The sequence below is a fragment of the Bactrocera dorsalis genome, chromosome 3 (genome assembly GCF_023373825.1).
Source record: "Bactrocera dorsalis isolate Fly_Bdor chromosome 3, ASM2337382v1, whole genome shotgun sequence".
Lineage (NCBI taxonomy): Eukaryota > Metazoa > Arthropoda > Insecta > Diptera > Tephritidae > Bactrocera > Bactrocera dorsalis.
Window position 1 is genome coordinate 15,138,351 of NC_064305.1, and position 15,987 is coordinate 15,154,337.

General features: G+C 39.4%; 3 protein-coding genes across 3 annotated transcripts; 1 reads left to right on the plus strand and 2 right to left on the minus strand.

Annotated features, from left to right (window-relative positions):
• Window positions 1–73: 73 nt before the first annotated feature.
• On the minus strand, window positions 74–1,832 carry LOC105232842 (probable phenylalanine--tRNA ligase, mitochondrial). The gene is made up of 2 exons (XM_029553221.2): window positions 487–1,832; window positions 74–400 (listed from the first exon to the last, which is right to left on the minus strand). Exons 1-2 carry the CDS (start codon window positions 1,735–1,737, stop codon window positions 233–235), a joined length of 1,419 nt encoding a protein of 472 aa, XP_029409081.2. The 5' UTR covers window positions 1,738–1,832; the 3' UTR covers window positions 74–232.
• Window positions 1,833–4,349: 2,517 nt separating this feature from the next.
• LOC105232846 (phenoloxidase-activating factor 3) lies at window positions 4,350–7,363 on the plus strand. The gene is made up of 6 exons (XM_049454038.1): window positions 4,350–4,508; window positions 4,578–4,690; window positions 4,762–5,057; window positions 6,527–6,723; window positions 6,823–6,933; window positions 7,004–7,363. The coding sequence occupies exons 1-6, from the start codon at window positions 4,436–4,438 to the stop codon at window positions 7,330–7,332; spliced, it is 1,119 nt and encodes a 372-aa protein (XP_049309995.1). The 5' UTR covers window positions 4,350–4,435; the 3' UTR covers window positions 7,333–7,363.
• A 1,878-nt stretch (window positions 7,364–9,241) lies between these two features.
• Window positions 9,242–10,922, minus strand: LOC105232843 (zinc finger protein 75A). The gene is made up of 2 exons (XM_011214723.4): window positions 10,337–10,922; window positions 9,242–10,260 (listed from the first exon to the last, which is right to left on the minus strand). The coding sequence occupies exons 1-2, from the start codon at window positions 10,740–10,742 to the stop codon at window positions 9,386–9,388; spliced, it is 1,281 nt and encodes a 426-aa protein (XP_011213025.1). The 5' UTR covers window positions 10,743–10,922; the 3' UTR covers window positions 9,242–9,385.
• Between the last annotated feature and the right edge of the window lie 5,065 nt (window positions 10,923–15,987).

Consider the following 15,987-nt stretch of genomic DNA (forward strand, 5'->3'; position numbering starts at 1 on the left):
GTCAACTTAGCGATGCCACCCTATCCATTCATAAAATGAAATGCAAAATATAACATTGAAAATAAAACTTAAATTCGTTATTTAAGTTTATACTCTTGCTATTAACATTTCTAACCAAATTAACAATTAATTATTTATGAATTATATATCTGGTATTTCGATCTATAATTAACAAACGAAAAGTTTGTTTTCAAATAATATTAAATTATTTATTTACAAAACCATTTGTGTTTCATCGAATTTCTGCTTTAAAGGTTTCCACACAAGCATCAGCTATGCTTTTGTGTATCTCATTGACCTCTGCTTGCGTCAAGGTGCGCTCCATATGCCTGTAGACTATACGGAAGCATACGCTAGATTTGTTTGTTTTACGATTCTTAAAGCGATCTACCAAGCTAATCTGTAAGATAAAGAAATATTAAACGTGATATATAGTTAAAATTTATATAGTTAAAATTAAAAACATAAACGTTTTTTAAAACTCACTTGTTCCACCACATCACCGGCTACTGAACGCACAAGATCGTAAAAATCATTACAAGCAAAACCAGCATCCACATCTACACCCAAAGGCAACCAGAATGAAAGATCATTGCTGCACTGCGGGTAAACGGAAATGGGTTTGTACTTAGGTAGTTTGTGCAAATTGTCTTCATTAAATTGTTTGAGAAATCCACTATCATTTGACCAAAACAGCCTTATATCAGGGATATCGAAGAGCACCATTGCCAAACGCTCTAAACCCAAACCGAAAGCATAGCCTATATTATTGTGAGCGCCTGATCGTTGAAGAATCTCGTGACGCATAATACCACATCCAAGCACCTCTAGCCATTTACCATTATAAAGTACTTCCAACTCCCAGGAAGGTTGTGTAAAGGGAAAATATGTGTCCACCCAGCGATATTCCAATTGCGAACCAAACAAATCCTGTGCTAGCCCCACCAGCACACCCTTCATTTCGTGTTCCATCAATTTCACTGCTTCAAGTGTATGGCACATTTGTTTCGTTTGATCTAAGCATTTTGAAGAGGTTTCAGGCTTTGGAGCATCTTTTACTTTGAATTGCCAATCATTTTCAAATATTTCCAAATCTAGATTACGACCAAAAAGTGTGTCCTTCGTAACCAATCGCACTGCATCTAATTGGTGGAAGACAGGATAATGCGTACAGTCAATTTCATCACGTCGATACACTTCACCAGTTACCAGAAAATTATCTAGACCGCAAGCAATTAGGTCTGCTTGATGAGCGGTGGTGTGGGCACGCAATAATTGATTTTGGTTAATGTAATAGCAATCTGACTTGTTACGACTTACATGATCGGCGGGAAATAGTAAATTATCAAAGTTTTGCTCCACTGTCACAATAGGACTTAACTGATCATAAACCGAAAATAATGGATTACCGCGTGAGTTTCTGTAGCAGGCGTAGAAATAATTAATAATGCGTTGACGTATAATTGAAAGCGGATGGTTGCGTTGCAAATGTTTGTTTACACCCAAATAGGATAATATTTTTGGCGTGACATTTGTCCAATCGTCTGTTGGATAAATTTTTCCGTCGATTTCTAAACTGGCCTTAGCATCTGCGGCACCGACACTGGTGGCCATTTGCCGGTGTTGTCCGCATTGTTTTGCTCCTGTGTATTGTTGACCGGTTTGTAGACATAACCAATTCCTGGACGTTGATGGCGTTACTCCATTTAATTGACGCCATTGGCGTATTATTAACATCTTTAATTTTAAAGGAACGCGTTTAAGTTTACTGTAATGTTATAAATAATAATACAGAAGTTGTTTTGTTTTTTAGTTACATCACCTGTTTGACATACATGAACAGCTGATGCGTGTTTAGGCGATTTGTCAAAATAGAGGAATTTTCGAGGAATTCCTTTACAACTGGAAGTAAAGGGTTATCGTGTGTTTTGTTCCGGTATTAAGCCATTTAAAACGATGTCACTAAAAATAATAAAAATATTAACATAAGCAACTTATTTGAATCTAATATAAATTTTATGATATTTAAATCAGAGTAAATCGGTTTTTCTCTGGTTATTATGTTTTAAAGCGGCATAAATCGAAAATCCGTGTCGAAATTTGTTTTAGAGTGAAAATATCAGCAAAATAAACATAAAGTGGTTGGGTTCTAAAAATTGATGAAACGGTTCTTACATTGCATAAACTGAATTTCCTCTGTACGGTTGACTTGACGTCATATAAGTACGTCTTCAAATGTGAAGACTGTTTGTTATATTATATTATTTAATTAAAAATTTCGCATGTGTTTTGTTCAAATATAAATCGTTTGAATGAGTAAATTTGTAGACCACTGCTCTAGAGTATTGAAAATGAACGGTTTTTAAATTCTTAATTATAAACTTGTGCTTTGGTATTGGTAGACTCTTCAGACAAATGACACGTGCGATAACAACTTCTTGAAAAAGCCAAACTAACTTCGCGATTGATGAGGTCAATGATATCATGGCAGCAATATCATCGGCTTACGCCAGCACCTGTAGCTCTGCAGCTCGTATTATTTTCTACAGCAATAGAGCGAACAAGTCACACGTTAAGTAGTCGCCTTGTCTGAAACCACGTATGGTGTCGAACCGCTTCGAGAGGTCCTTCCCGATCCTGACGGAGCTTTAGATGTTGCTTTACGTCAGTTTACACAGCTGTATTAGTTTTGCGGCGAAGTCAAGCTCAAACATAACGGAATAAAAGCTCTTGTCGTCTCCTTGTCGTACTGTAGAAAGGGGTTTTAAAACGATGAAGAGATGGTGTGTGTCGATTTTCTTTACACGGTTCTTTTCCAATATTTGGCGCGCGGTGAAAATCTGGTCGTTAGTAGATTGTCCTAGTCTAAAGCCACACTGATAAGGTCCTATCAAAGAAACTGATGCACGCACCTTGTCAGTTCTTCACCGCCGTATTAGAATAGCTCGGCCGGCATTATCATTACATGACATTTTACTAATTTTACTCTAATTTGCTGATTATTTCATACGGCGAATGACTCATTTCTAAGACTCTTCCCAATGGTTGTTGGTTATTTTCAACTGAGAGAATTTTCCATGCATGAAATAAAGGGTGATTTTTTAAGAGCTTGATAACTTTTTTTAAAAAAAAAACGCATAAAATTTGCAAAATCTCATCGGTTCTTTATTTGAAACGTTAGATTGGTTCATGACATTTACTTTTTGAAGATAATTTCATTTAAATGTTGACCGCGGCTGCGTCTTAGGTGGTCCATTCGGAAAGTCCAATTTTGGGCAACTTTTTCGAGCATTTCGGCCGGAATAGCCCGAATTTCTTCGGAAATGTTGTCTTCCAAAGCTGGAATAGTTGCTGGCTTATTTCTGTAGACTTTAGACTTGACGTAGCCCCACAAAAAATAGTCTAAAGGCGTTAAATCGCATGATCTTGGTGGCCAACTTACGGGTCCATTTCTTGAGATGAATTGTTGTCCGAAGTTTTCCCTCAAAATGGCCATAGAATCGCGAGCTGTGTGGCATGTAGCGTCATCTTGTTGAAACCACATGTCAACCAAGTTCAGTTCTTCCATTTTTGGCAACAAAAAGTTTGTTAGCATCGAACGATAGCGATCGCCATTCACCGTAACGTTGCGTCCAACAGCATCTTTGAAAAAATACGGTCCAATGATTCCACCAGCGTACAAACCACACCAAACAGTGCATTTTTTGGGATGCATGGGCAGTTCTTGAACGGCTTCTGGTTGCTCTTCACCCCAAATGCGGCAATTTTGCTTATTTACGTAGCCATTCAACCAGAAATGAGCCTCATCGCTGAACAAAATTTGTCGATAAACACATTTCGAACCGAACACTGATTTTGGTAATAAAATTCAATGATTTGCAAGCGTTGCTCGTTAGTAAGTCTATTCATGATGAAATGTCAAAGCATACTGAGCATCTTTCTCTTTGACACCATGTCTGAAATCCCACGTGATCTGTCAAATACTAATGCATGAAAATCCTAACCTCAAAAAAATCACCCGTTACTTACAAATTTTTGGCTGGATTTTGCCGGCCGGCGAATTGAACAAACGAATTATTTCGCAACCTTGATTCTCGAGTTCACTTACTTCTTCCCGTATCTATACCTGGAAAATGTTTGAAATAACCAACAATTCAACTAAAGAATCACTGAATTTTATTTATCAACCACTTTTATGGAGAACAATATTTAAAAAAATATATATTTATATTGGCAAAATTCCGGGAAATACTGGCTTATCATTGGAATGTCTAACCAATGAGAGCTTTAAATAATTTATAAATACGGCTTATCTTACTTTGAACTGAACGTACTCAGACCAAAGCTTGAGTATCATATTTACTATATATAAAACTCTGTATTTGCAAAACTCCAAGCAGTTTTCGAAGAGTACTCAGCTTGTGCGGTTGTTATAATGGCGGGCCTTAACCTACGCTTATTGGCTGTAATTCTCTTATTTAGTTGTTGTTATAATTTTCACAGTGCCGGTGAGTTGAATAAACGCGAGCAATAAAAAAAAATATTATTTTTAATTTATTTTTAAAAATATTTTCAAGACGCTTACTATTGCAAAGCAAATGGCCGCGTCGGACAATGTTATTTCTCTGAAGACTGTGCATGGCCAATGGAGATGTTTAGATATAACGCAGATTGCGCAAATTCTGGACTTGTAAGGATATCCATTGCATTTTGGCTTTTTTTCTTTGGCAATTTATAAATAACTTTGACATATTTGTTTAGAGTGGTGATGTCGTTTGCTGTATAAGACAAACTTATCGCAGAAGAACCACCACATCTACAACACCTGCCATAATACTGGAAAAGGAAACCATAAATCCTCGTGGTCTCGCTTTACTCAATCAACACAATTGTGGGAATGTGGAGGATACTCGTGTTGCTAATGGCATAGATGCTATGCTAGGTGAATTTCCGTGGATAGCATTACTACTCAGTTCTACGAAGAATACAATCTGTGGCGGTTCTGTAATAACAGAACGCGTTGTTTTGACAGCGGCTCACTGCATTCAGGATAATTTGTAAGTATTCAACAGTGTGCATGGAACAAAATTAATGAAGTTTTTGATAGGAGTGAGGTAAAAGAATCGTGGAATAATAAAGGGTATTCCAGTTCAAGATTCCCTACTTTTTTAAAGAAAAAACATTTTTAAAGAAAACTACACATTTAATGGAGAATGTTTATTATCATGCGAAAGAACAGTCTTTGGTATATATTTTTTTTCACGAGTATCTCTTTCAAATGTGTTCCGCGGCTACGTCTCAGACGGTTCATCCAGGGTTTCGATGACTCTTTTGAGCATTTCGATTGCTAACACGTCATGTTTTGCTACAAGGTCTGAATCGAAGCGGGATTGTCCGCATAGACTTTAGACTTTGCATACCCCCACTGAAAAAAGTCTAAAGGTGTGATGTCACACGAACTTGGTGGCCAATCGACCGGCTCAAAACGTGAAATTATCTGCTCACCGAAGTGTTGTCTCAATAAACCCATTGATTGATGCGATGTGTGGGAAGTGGCGCCGTATTGTTGAAACGAAAAGTCGGCGAGAGGTTACAAACTTCAATTTCAAATATCAAATAGTCGATTATCAATACGCGATAACATTCGCCATTGATATGAAAGATGAAGAAATATGGACCGATGATTCCACCGGTCCACAAACGACATCAAACAGTTGTTTTTTCTGAATTAAATGAAACCTCTTCAATCTCTTCAGATTGCTATTTGCACCAAATGCGGCAATTCTGCTTGTTTATATACCCATTGAGTCAGAAATGGGCCTCAAATGAGCCGAACAAAATTTGGCTCAAAAACGTCAGATCTTCTTTTCAACAGCTTCTAGAGCGAAGCCGATGTCTTTTAGCAAGGTCGAGCGGCTACAGTTCTTGCACAAGCTGTATTTTGTACGCTTTTAATTGAAAATCTCGTCGTAAAATGCGCCAAATCGTTCCATACGTCAGTCCGAGTTGCTGCGAACGGCGTCGAACCGACTCTCCACGGTCTTCGTCGTGTACACTCTCAGCTACGGCTGCTATATTTTATTAACTGCGTCCGGAACGTGATCTATTCGGTCGCATATTAACCAATAATGAATGCTAGCTCTCAAGATGGGTGATCTTGTTGCGACTAGCACGCTCAATAGACCGATTATGTTGACCATAAGTTGAGCGAAGCCCGCAAAACACATTCTTTATACCATATATATGTACATAGAACGTGAATTTTCGTACTAAAGTGGAACGTTTTGTAAACGTTATTCAGGCGTAAGTCTTTCCATAAGGAAATGCCAAACAATACTGAACAAAAATGACATGACAGCTTGACACGACTCAAGCGTGATCTGTCAAAAAAAGGCTATTGAAAAAAGTACCTCTACTTGGATTACCCACTAGCAATATCCATATATGCAATAAGTACATAGATTTCACGTGTAAATTACTTTCAGCGGCTTTTTACAATATTATTTTCTTCAATGTATTCTTGCAGAGAATTTGTGCGCCTGGGCGAACACGACCTGATGACCGAAGAAGATTGCCTATCTAACAATATCAATTATTGCCAAACATTTGTAGATTTTAATATAGATCCAATACAGAAACCATTTATACATCCCGACTACAATACGGTGAACAAGCACAAAGATGTTGCTTTGATAAAACTTGATAAAGCTATCAACTTTCAAGGTAGATATGCAGTTTTATTACTCATTCATGAAATTATATTTCATTAATCGCCATTATTGCTCATTAATATTAAAAATTTTTATATAATTTTTCCTTAAGTTTACTCTCATATCAAACCCATTTGTTTGCCAACATCACCAAGTGATTACGCTATGTTGCCAACAGATAATTTAACGTTAGCCGGCTGGGGACTAACCGAAAGTAATGACGGTAAGTTATAAAATTGTGCGCAAATATTTTTGTATAAAATACTAATATTCTCCTTCCTTCACATATATAGTGCGCGGTTCTGATGTTCTACAGAAAGGTTATCTCAAACTCGAAGCTTTGGATGTTTGCCAAAAATTACACTCATTCTATGATCTAGACCAATCGAAGCTTTGTGTTAAGTCTGGTGCAAATCGTTCGGTCTCTTGCCAAGGTGATTCTGGTAGCCCCATATTTTGGGAAACCAAGTACATGAGGGGCAGATTCACGCAAAAGCATTATACGCAAGTTGGTTTGGTATCCCTCGGTGGTAAAGTATGTGGCATGTTAACTTCAATACCATATGCATACGAAAATATCACCGACTCCATGCCATGGATAACGAATACTATTTTAAAATGATATCGCCATAATAAAGTATTTGATTAAGTTACCCAATTTATATTTTATTGAAGTACAAGTAATGTAGCACCGTATAGGGTTGGAACCACACATTTTATACACTCGCAATTTTCAAGGTTGAAGGCAGGGACACATTTTCTGGTACTGGCGGAACTTTATATTAAAACAAGTAAGAAAGAGCTACTAAGTTCGGGTATAAGGAAATACCTTCAGATGCATAAGGTTTGCAAGTTATTTGGGGTCTAGGGCAAGTTTTCGCCTGCGGTGGGGGTCGATGGATTACCGGCATGCATCAGCTTCGTTGTAGAATATGTTCGGACGAAAACATGATTGGAACTTAAATTTGCTCTGCTCAATTCACAAAAATAGAGACCTCACAATCTGCGCCAACTACCACAGGATAAGCTTCCTCAACATCGGATATAAGGTTTTATCGAGGATATTGTGAGAAAGATTAAAGCTTACTGATATCAAACGACGTCTCAGACAAGGCGACTTCCTATCATGCGACTTTTTCAATCTACTGTCACTCATCATTCCCTGCTATGGGGCAAAGGCGTGGACGATGACAACATCTGATGAGTCAGCGTTACAAGTTTTCGAAAAAAAAGGTTTTGCGGAGTACTTATGGTCCTTTGCGCATTGGCAATGTCCTGTGCGAGATATATGATGACATTGACATAGTTCATGGAATTACGAAACGCTGGCTAGGTCATGTCGTCCGAATGGATGAAAAATCTGTTGTAAACTTGGATATAACCGTGTAAGTGGTGTCTACGACAATAAAGTACCGAAGGGTCAATTAAAGGGTCCGACAAGACATCGCAGCTGACTAAAAGTTGCACCATAACAACGCCTTGGCTCACACAGCCTTTCTTGTGAATAGCTACCTAATCAAGGCCGGCATCCCAACGCTGCCGCAGCCGGCCTACAGCTCAGATGCGGCCACCCGGACTTTTTTTATTTCCTTGCCTGAAAATGCCGATAAAAAGGAATCCAAACAGCATGCACCTCGGCTTTCAAAGCTCAAAGAGAATGCCTTCCGAGACGCCTTCAATGCTTGGAAATCGCGCTAGCAGCGCTGCATCGACGCAGAAGGAGCCTATTTTGAGAATTTTTAAAGAATTGTAACGATTGGTTCAACACCGTGGAGACCCCCGATGCTTACTTGCCTATGTTGTATAGGTACCAGAAAATCGTAAAAGACTCTCAATAGCGCTTATGGATCGACTCAACTCATTTTGTTTAATGTTTTAGAGACGAAGCGGGTCAACGCTAGACTCGTACCGAAAGAACTGAATTTTTTTTTCAAACTGCCGTCAAGTAGAGTTCGCAAAAAAACGATATTGATAACATAGCTGAGGACCCTACATTTAGTAGAAACGGAGGACTATGAATATGAAATATATAAAAGTCACTGATGGGTATTCCAACGGGGCTTATAACAAGTGTACGATTCGCTGAAGAATTCATTCTTCGTGTTAAAGCAATATCTGGGTAAGCATGCCTGATCATATCAAACGCCTCTGTCGCAGATTCACCGAGTTTCACACAGAGTTTAATCCTGTATCTCTGCTCTAACGAACGCTGCATTGCCAGCTTGCAACAGTTACAGAAACACGTCGCGTGAAAATGTTTGTCCTGACTCCCCAGATGCTCAGAGACAACTGACTAGCCGCTCTTTCGCTAGCTAGGAACGCCCTCTATCGAAACCAGTCGGTGCGCGCAAGCTCCAAAGTACTGTCGCGACGAAAAAAATCGGTCCTATTGCTTTCCGGACAAACCCTGTATGTAAGTATCGTATATTATAAGTTTCTGACTGTTGAAAAAGTCTTTCGGGTTCAACATGTCAAGTCTATCTCATACACGTCCACAAAATATAATAATGAATACCAGGAAATTGGGAATAAAAAACACTACATTTAATACTTCAAAACAAATAACTCTCAATTAATATAAAAAATCTGGTAAGTACAAAAACCGATTAATTAGAAGTATGGTAATATCAATAATAATGCATAAATGAGTATAATGAAATGTTAACCTATATTTCCTAGAGCTCGACAGTAGTACTGCGGCTCCGTGCCAAGCTGCGTTCGAAGTCATGCTGTCGCGCCATATGATTATTCAAATTCCCCACACACTGATACGATTTGCCGCAGGTGGGACACGAAAATGGCTTTTCACCGCTATGCACCAGCAGGTGAGAGCTCAGATGACCGCGCGTAAAGAACGCCTTCTCGCATTGATGACACTTAAAGGGACGCTCCTGTGTCACGACATGGGAGCGCATGTGCGTGCGCAAGACCGACTTGGTCGGCCAACGTTTGTCACACACCGGACACTCGAAAATGCGCGGCTTGGCTTCGCCAGTGTGTATACGCAGATGTGAGGAGAGTTGTGTGCGCAAAACGAAGCGACGATCGCAGTGCGTGCATGCAAATGGCCGCTCGTCCGAATGTACCGAACGTTGATGATAGCTAAGGCTGTGACGTGAAGCGAAGGTTTTGCCGCATTCTTTGCATACGTACTGCAGTCCATCGCCCAACTTGTGCACGGAGATCATGTGTAGTTTGAGCTGAAATTTGCGTGTGAATTTCTTTTCACACTCGGGACAGGGATGCAACGACTTCGGCGTACACTCCTGTGAGCTGTCCGTATGCGAAGCTGAGCTGTCGGTATGTTGCGGACTAACCGGTGCTTCTTCATTTATATCCGGCTCAATGTTGCTTACAGGCATTTGTATTTTAAGATCCGTTGTTGTTGTATCGTTGAGTAAACGCATATCCTTCACTGCTCTATGCATGAGTCCCTTTAGTGGTGGCGGCTGCTCCGCCGTTGCTATATGCTGTGCACTCACTGGCAGCGGTACGATATTATGCTCTTCCAATTGCAAGAGATCATCCAACATGGCGAGTTCATTTGGAGCTAATAAACGAGTGATATTTCACTTTCTATCAGGCTTACGTATGTTCAAGTAAAACATTTACAAAATTTCGCTTACCCAAGTCACCAGTTAAATGCAGACCAGTCACACAACCCAAATCTGCGTTGCCTTGTTGACCCTTAGTATCCATCATGTTGATGATTTGTAGCGCCTCTTCTATGGCGCGTTCCGTATCTGCATAACGGCGTTGCAGTTCACGTTCGCTTTCCTCACAACGCCGTCGGAACTCCATTGCGTCGCGTAAACGCACCAAACAGTGTTCACATATGACGTCCGGCAGTCCGTCATCGTGCTCGACATGCAGATTCGGCGCACAGCTGAGTAAGGCGGCACGCAAACTTACGCTACCGTCAACGCTGTAATTACCGTTACTAAAACAATCACTGAAGCTAATTTTATCGAAAATACCATATGTAGCCGCAGGATTCTCGCGCAAACAACAGCGACAAATTTGAAAACTCATCGTCGCATTTACTATATACTTCAATTATGGTGGGACTCTACCAAAAACACTGCTTTCACACTTTTTTTTCCACGTAACTCCGATTTTAGTTTCATTTGTTATACACGAATTGCTCGAAACCAGTCTTGACTAGTCCGCCAAGGCATTCTAGCCGTAACTCTCAACGCCGCGTTCGCTACTACAATGCCAAATGAAAGCGATTGACCAGCAGCCGCCTCTCGAACATCGAAAGTACCAGCATAATCTAAGGTCACCGCGTAGTGATAACACAAACGTGTATGACAACGTACCCAACTTGCTATTGTTGTTGTTTATTGTATTGTTATTATTGTCGTTACAGCTCACTTGCATTCACAATGTTTAGCAAATGTTTGCGCTTGATAGCCCTTGACCGCTAGCTCAGCTGCTGATGCTGCGAAAAATCGGCAATGCCGTGAGATAAGCCACGATTCCACAGTTCGGCGCGCAAGTTTCGTTAACGACTGATAAGCAGCCGAGATATGTACGCAGCATAGATTGTGTTTCGTTTGCTGATAAACTCTCGTGTGGATTTAAGGGTTTGATCTGGCAGCTATTGTTATTTTTGTAATTTGTGTGCATCTAAATAAAAATTTTAAAACAAATGTATGTATGTATTTATTTTATTTTGAATTGATATGCAACTCTTTCAATTTTGTTGCTATTTTGTATAAAAAAGTGTTTTACTTGACAGCTAATCGAGCTCAACGCAATGGTCTGCTATCACAGGGAATTTTCCTCTCATTCTACTTTACGGCATTAATTAACTGACTTTTAGCTGATAATGCAAATCTGTTTATATACATTGGCGCATCTAGATTGCTTCTTGTTTACATTGCTGTTTACACTAATTGATTATTTGCTTATGATTAATCACTAAGCGTTTAATAGAAAATGCTTGAAAAAAATAAAAATAAAATCGATCGATCGAACCCTATGGGAAATTATTAAATGATGTGATTGGCAAGCAAAACTGTCATTAATATAGAGAGATCTGTCAGCGCTCGCTTGCTATTACATACTAGTTGGCGCTCCTTACGATGTCTTAGGCTCTGAAGTAGCGAATCGATGCTTAGGGTGCTCTCCAATGTCATAACACAAGAGAAGGCTGAAAAGTTCGTATCGTTTATCGGTTATTGCGTTTATAGACTAGGTTAGGGTTTGTAAATAGACTGATTTCTCATGAGGCCACGAATAATTCCACTTTGACAGCAAGAGGGCGCCTCTTGTGATGCCTAGAACTGTTAGCTATCTGAACAACACTTGCTGAACTCGCGCCACGCCCATCCTAAAGGAAATTTTGTAAGGTTCTTACCAACTCATTGGCTTTCTAATTTACGACGATTTCGTTGTGGTCAAGCACCCAAATAAGTTTAATATGGAAGTTTGTGCAGTCCTTGACTAGTTTTCAGCTCACTGTCACCCAGCTCAAGTTCTGTAAAGCAGCTCCGCTTTAGAAGTGAATGCATACAAATATCACTAAAAGAAGCCTTACTTCGGAGTAGTACATTTGCTGCTACCTTAATGATTGCCACTTCTGCTTAAAAGACACTACAGTGGTCTGGTAGTCTAAAACAAGAGTTGAGTGAGAGCTGTCGACAGGAAATTCCCACACCAAACTGCGCCTCTGCTCCAGCGAATCCGCCTGATCTTCATATATCTCGGAGGTAGATGCGCGTAGAAGATGTCGCTGGGCGTAGGCTCCGTGGCGCAGCGGTGCAAGTTATCTGAAATATAGTTGAAGTGGCAGAACATTTCGGAATGTTATTGAAAATATCCAGTTTCCTGGAGTCTGATAACAACTTTCGCAGCAATGCACCTGCAGGCTATGACCATGAGTTCTATTTAAAAAAACTCAGAAAATCATTGGTGTTGTACAATGAGAGCCGCTCGATGAACACCTGAGGCAACCAATGTCTTCCTCATCCTCTTGTCAACATTGGGCTTCCATAATAACGTTCTATGAAGGATGAGACCCAAGTTACCTATTCGACAGGGTGAAATCGAGAGCCCTCCTATGATTGAAGGGATTCATACGAAATTTCATACTTCTTGGTAAATAAAACCAGTTCAGTTTTATTAGCATCGACAGCTAAGACATTTCTTTTCATCCACCTTGTGCTCACATTGAAGTATCTTTGTTTTAACTCGTAAACAGTCTCGACAGATTTTGCTTTAACCATGAGAGCATCATCTGCATGAACTATCACCCGACCGCCTTGAAATAGCCTACTCTTCGATACAATTTTTATGGAACGATTTGCCTTTCTCTTCACAGTCCTGAGTTTCGGCGATTTCTTTTCTGACAGCATTTTTTTGACGGCAGAGTATGTGGCTAAGGTTCAGTTACGGAGAATACGGTGTGTGAGAAACCAACGCGAAGCTCAGTTTTGGCAATTTTGAAAATAATTTTCGTGTACATAATTATTCCAGAACGATGTATCCAACACAGCAATCGCATCTTGTTACCGGTCTTGTGATGCTTAAGAGTCGAGATTTATTGCAAACTTCATATATGTATTTCGGAAAACCTTTCCGACATACAGGCTTAAATTTTCCAATTGGTAAACAATTAACTACAAACTCACTCACAATACTCGTGTTTGATTACTAATCCACTTATTTATATTATGATCTTAAAGTCTGAGATAGTTTTGTTTACATAACGACTTCCTGAAATAAATGCGACAGGGTAAAGGTTATACTTGAACTTGTGCACTAGAATTTTCCGAATGACGAATGCAATTGAACACAATATTATTGTGCAATGCTCTTAAATAATTACACGATATAAAAAATACTGAAAAAGGTCGATGTTTAAATCTTATGTACTGAAATTGTACAGGATTAGACCGCAAGTTGGCTTACCTCACATTTAGCTTCGAAATTAATAAAATTTACTAACGAAATTCGAAGTCAGTGGCCTCACCTTTAAGAGCACTACGTCCTAAGTATGGTCATCATAATCGAAGACCCAAATCAGTCGCTCACACGTGGTTCTCAAGTAATGGGCATCTCCGTGACGTCGTTGTGACGAATTTTGTGAAAAGATCTTCGGCCACTTCCTTACAAGATCAAATTGACGCCATAACTGCAGCCTCTTGACCACCAGAATTGTCGTATGTTCGGGAATTGGGCTGAACAACAACTTGAAAATGACCCGAATTTTCATAGAAAAATCGTCTTCAGCGATGAGGCTCATTTCTGGAAAAATTAGGGTTTGGTGCGGTTTATGGGCTGGCGGCGTCATAGGGCCGTGATGATCAAGACTGGCACATTACAGTGAATGGCAATCGCTAGCGCTCAATGATAACCGTATATTTTTGGCCCCAATTTGATGGTATCGACTTGTACAATACGTAGTTCCAATAAGACGGCGCCACAAGCCACACAGTGAATGTCACAATCGATTTATTGAAAACCAAGTTTGGTGAACGTATTATCTCACAAAATAACTTGGTCAATTGGCCGCTTCGGTCGTGCGATTTGACGCCGTGCGACTATTTCCTGTGGACTAGTATAAGTAATACATAAGTCACTCAAAACGATACACTATGAAATTTCCAAATTGGACAGGCGGATCATGATGTGATGGAATGCTTATGTCCTTAAGGCAATATCGCCAAGATCAAGCATGATTTTTATTTATACGGTCTCCAAAGAACTGCAAGGCGGCTGTGGGTCTAATGAAAGGTGAAAACCTACAGGCATCACATGCGAGCTGGATGGGTATTAATAAGGACACAACATGCATCAAGTACAGGGACTGCTCCCATGCTTCTGACGAGGCTTATCTAGAACTCGTATCCGTAAAATCAAAATTAGATATTATATCCCTCTTAAAATTCGCAGTGTGGCGTGACAGCCGGTTAAAAAAACCTAACCCAAATAACTAACCAATTGTTCTGAGTATGGTATGAAAAAATAATTGAATTTTTTACATATGCTGCTCAACTGTTTTTATATTGCTATCTCATGTCTAATAATTCTTTGGTTATATTACATACATTTCTTTTCTTTTGTTCTTTATCGCATTTGTTTCCCAGCTCTCCTAAGAATACTTCCATATTGGTTAGTAAAAGTAATTAGATAGTAAAAAAGTATTCAAATGTGCAAGTGTTTCAAATTCAATCGTCGCAGCTTGCATATACATATGTAGTATAAAAGGCTATATTTCTTGCTAATTGATAAGCACTTTCCTTTCCGTTAATCACTCATTTACATAAAGCATGCGCATGAGTGTACATAATATATATGTATCTCTTCGTACGTATGTATGTAGATTTAAAACTAAATTGAGTTCAGATGAATGAAACATAACATTTATTCTTTATGTCAGTTGAATGAACTCTCAATTTCTGTGGAAAAAATTTTTGTATTCATTAGGCTTACAACACATATGTGATTATATAGTAGGGTTCCATTCTGCTGTGAGTAACGAAGTAATTATTATATTTAGTGTGTGTGTGTTTTATATTTAGCATGGAGGATATTTAGCATATGGTACTATTTACAGTTCTCAGCTTACCATAGCAAAACACATTTTTTCGCCAGAACGCGATCATTCTTTTGTGATCTGAGGAGAGGAAATAGTCGCTAGGGGCTATAACTGGAGAATATGGTGAATGAGGAAGCAATTCAAAGACCAGTGCATGGATATTTGCAATCGTTTTCACTGACTTGTGACAACTTACCAGCCGACTGCTGCTTTTTTCTATGCTTTGAAGCGGATTCATCGTGTACAATCCACTCGAATGACTCTCGATTGGACTTCGAATTGCAATGATGAAGCCATGTTTCATTCGCCGTTACATATCGATGCAAAACTCGGGTAGATTACCCTTGAATATCTCCAAACACTGCTCCGAATAATCAAAGCGCAAAGGACAATAAATCTTTCGCAGAACTTTCCTCTTGAAAACTCGTAACGTCGAATCATCAGATGTTGTCATCGTCCATGCCTCTGCACCATATAGCAGAAGGGGAATAATGAGTGACTTATAGAGGTTTGTTTTTAATCGTCGAGAGAGGGCTTTACATCTCAATTGCCTACTCAGTGCCTACTCAGTCCGAAGTAGCACCTGTTGGCAAAAGATATTATGCGATGTATTTCGAGTCTGACGTTGTTGCTGGTTCCAAGATAGACGAAATTATCTACGACTTCGAAGTTATGACTGGCAACAGTGACGTGGGTGCCTAGTCGCAAGTGCGATGTTTGTTTGATGAC

Coding starts and splice junctions, on each gene's coding strand:
- LOC105232846 (XM_049454038.1), top strand. CDS start 4,436: ATGGCGGGCCTTAACCTACGCTTATTGGCTGTAATTCTCTTATTTAGT. Junction 4,509..4,577: donor TTATAATTTTCACAGTGCCG/GTGAGTTGAATA, acceptor AATATTTTCAAG/ACGCTTACTATTGCAAAGCA. Junction 6,934..7,003: donor ACTAACCGAAAGTAATGACG/GTAAGTTATAAA, acceptor TCACATATATAG/TGCGCGGTTCTGATGTTCTA.
- LOC105232843 (XM_011214723.4), bottom strand. CDS start 10,742: ATGAGTTTTCAAATTTGTCGCTGTTGTTTGCGCGAGAATCCTGCGGCT. Junction 10,261..10,336: donor GCATTTAACTGGTGACTTGG/GTAAGCGAAATT, acceptor CTCGTTTATTAG/CTCCAAATGAACTCGCCATG.
- LOC105232842 (XM_029553221.2), bottom strand. CDS start 1,737: ATGTTAATAATACGCCAATGGCGTCAATTAAATGGAGTAACGCCATCA. Junction 401..486: donor CCGGTGATGTGGTGGAACAA/GTGAGTTTTAAA, acceptor TTTATCTTACAG/ATTAGCTTGGTAGATCGCTT.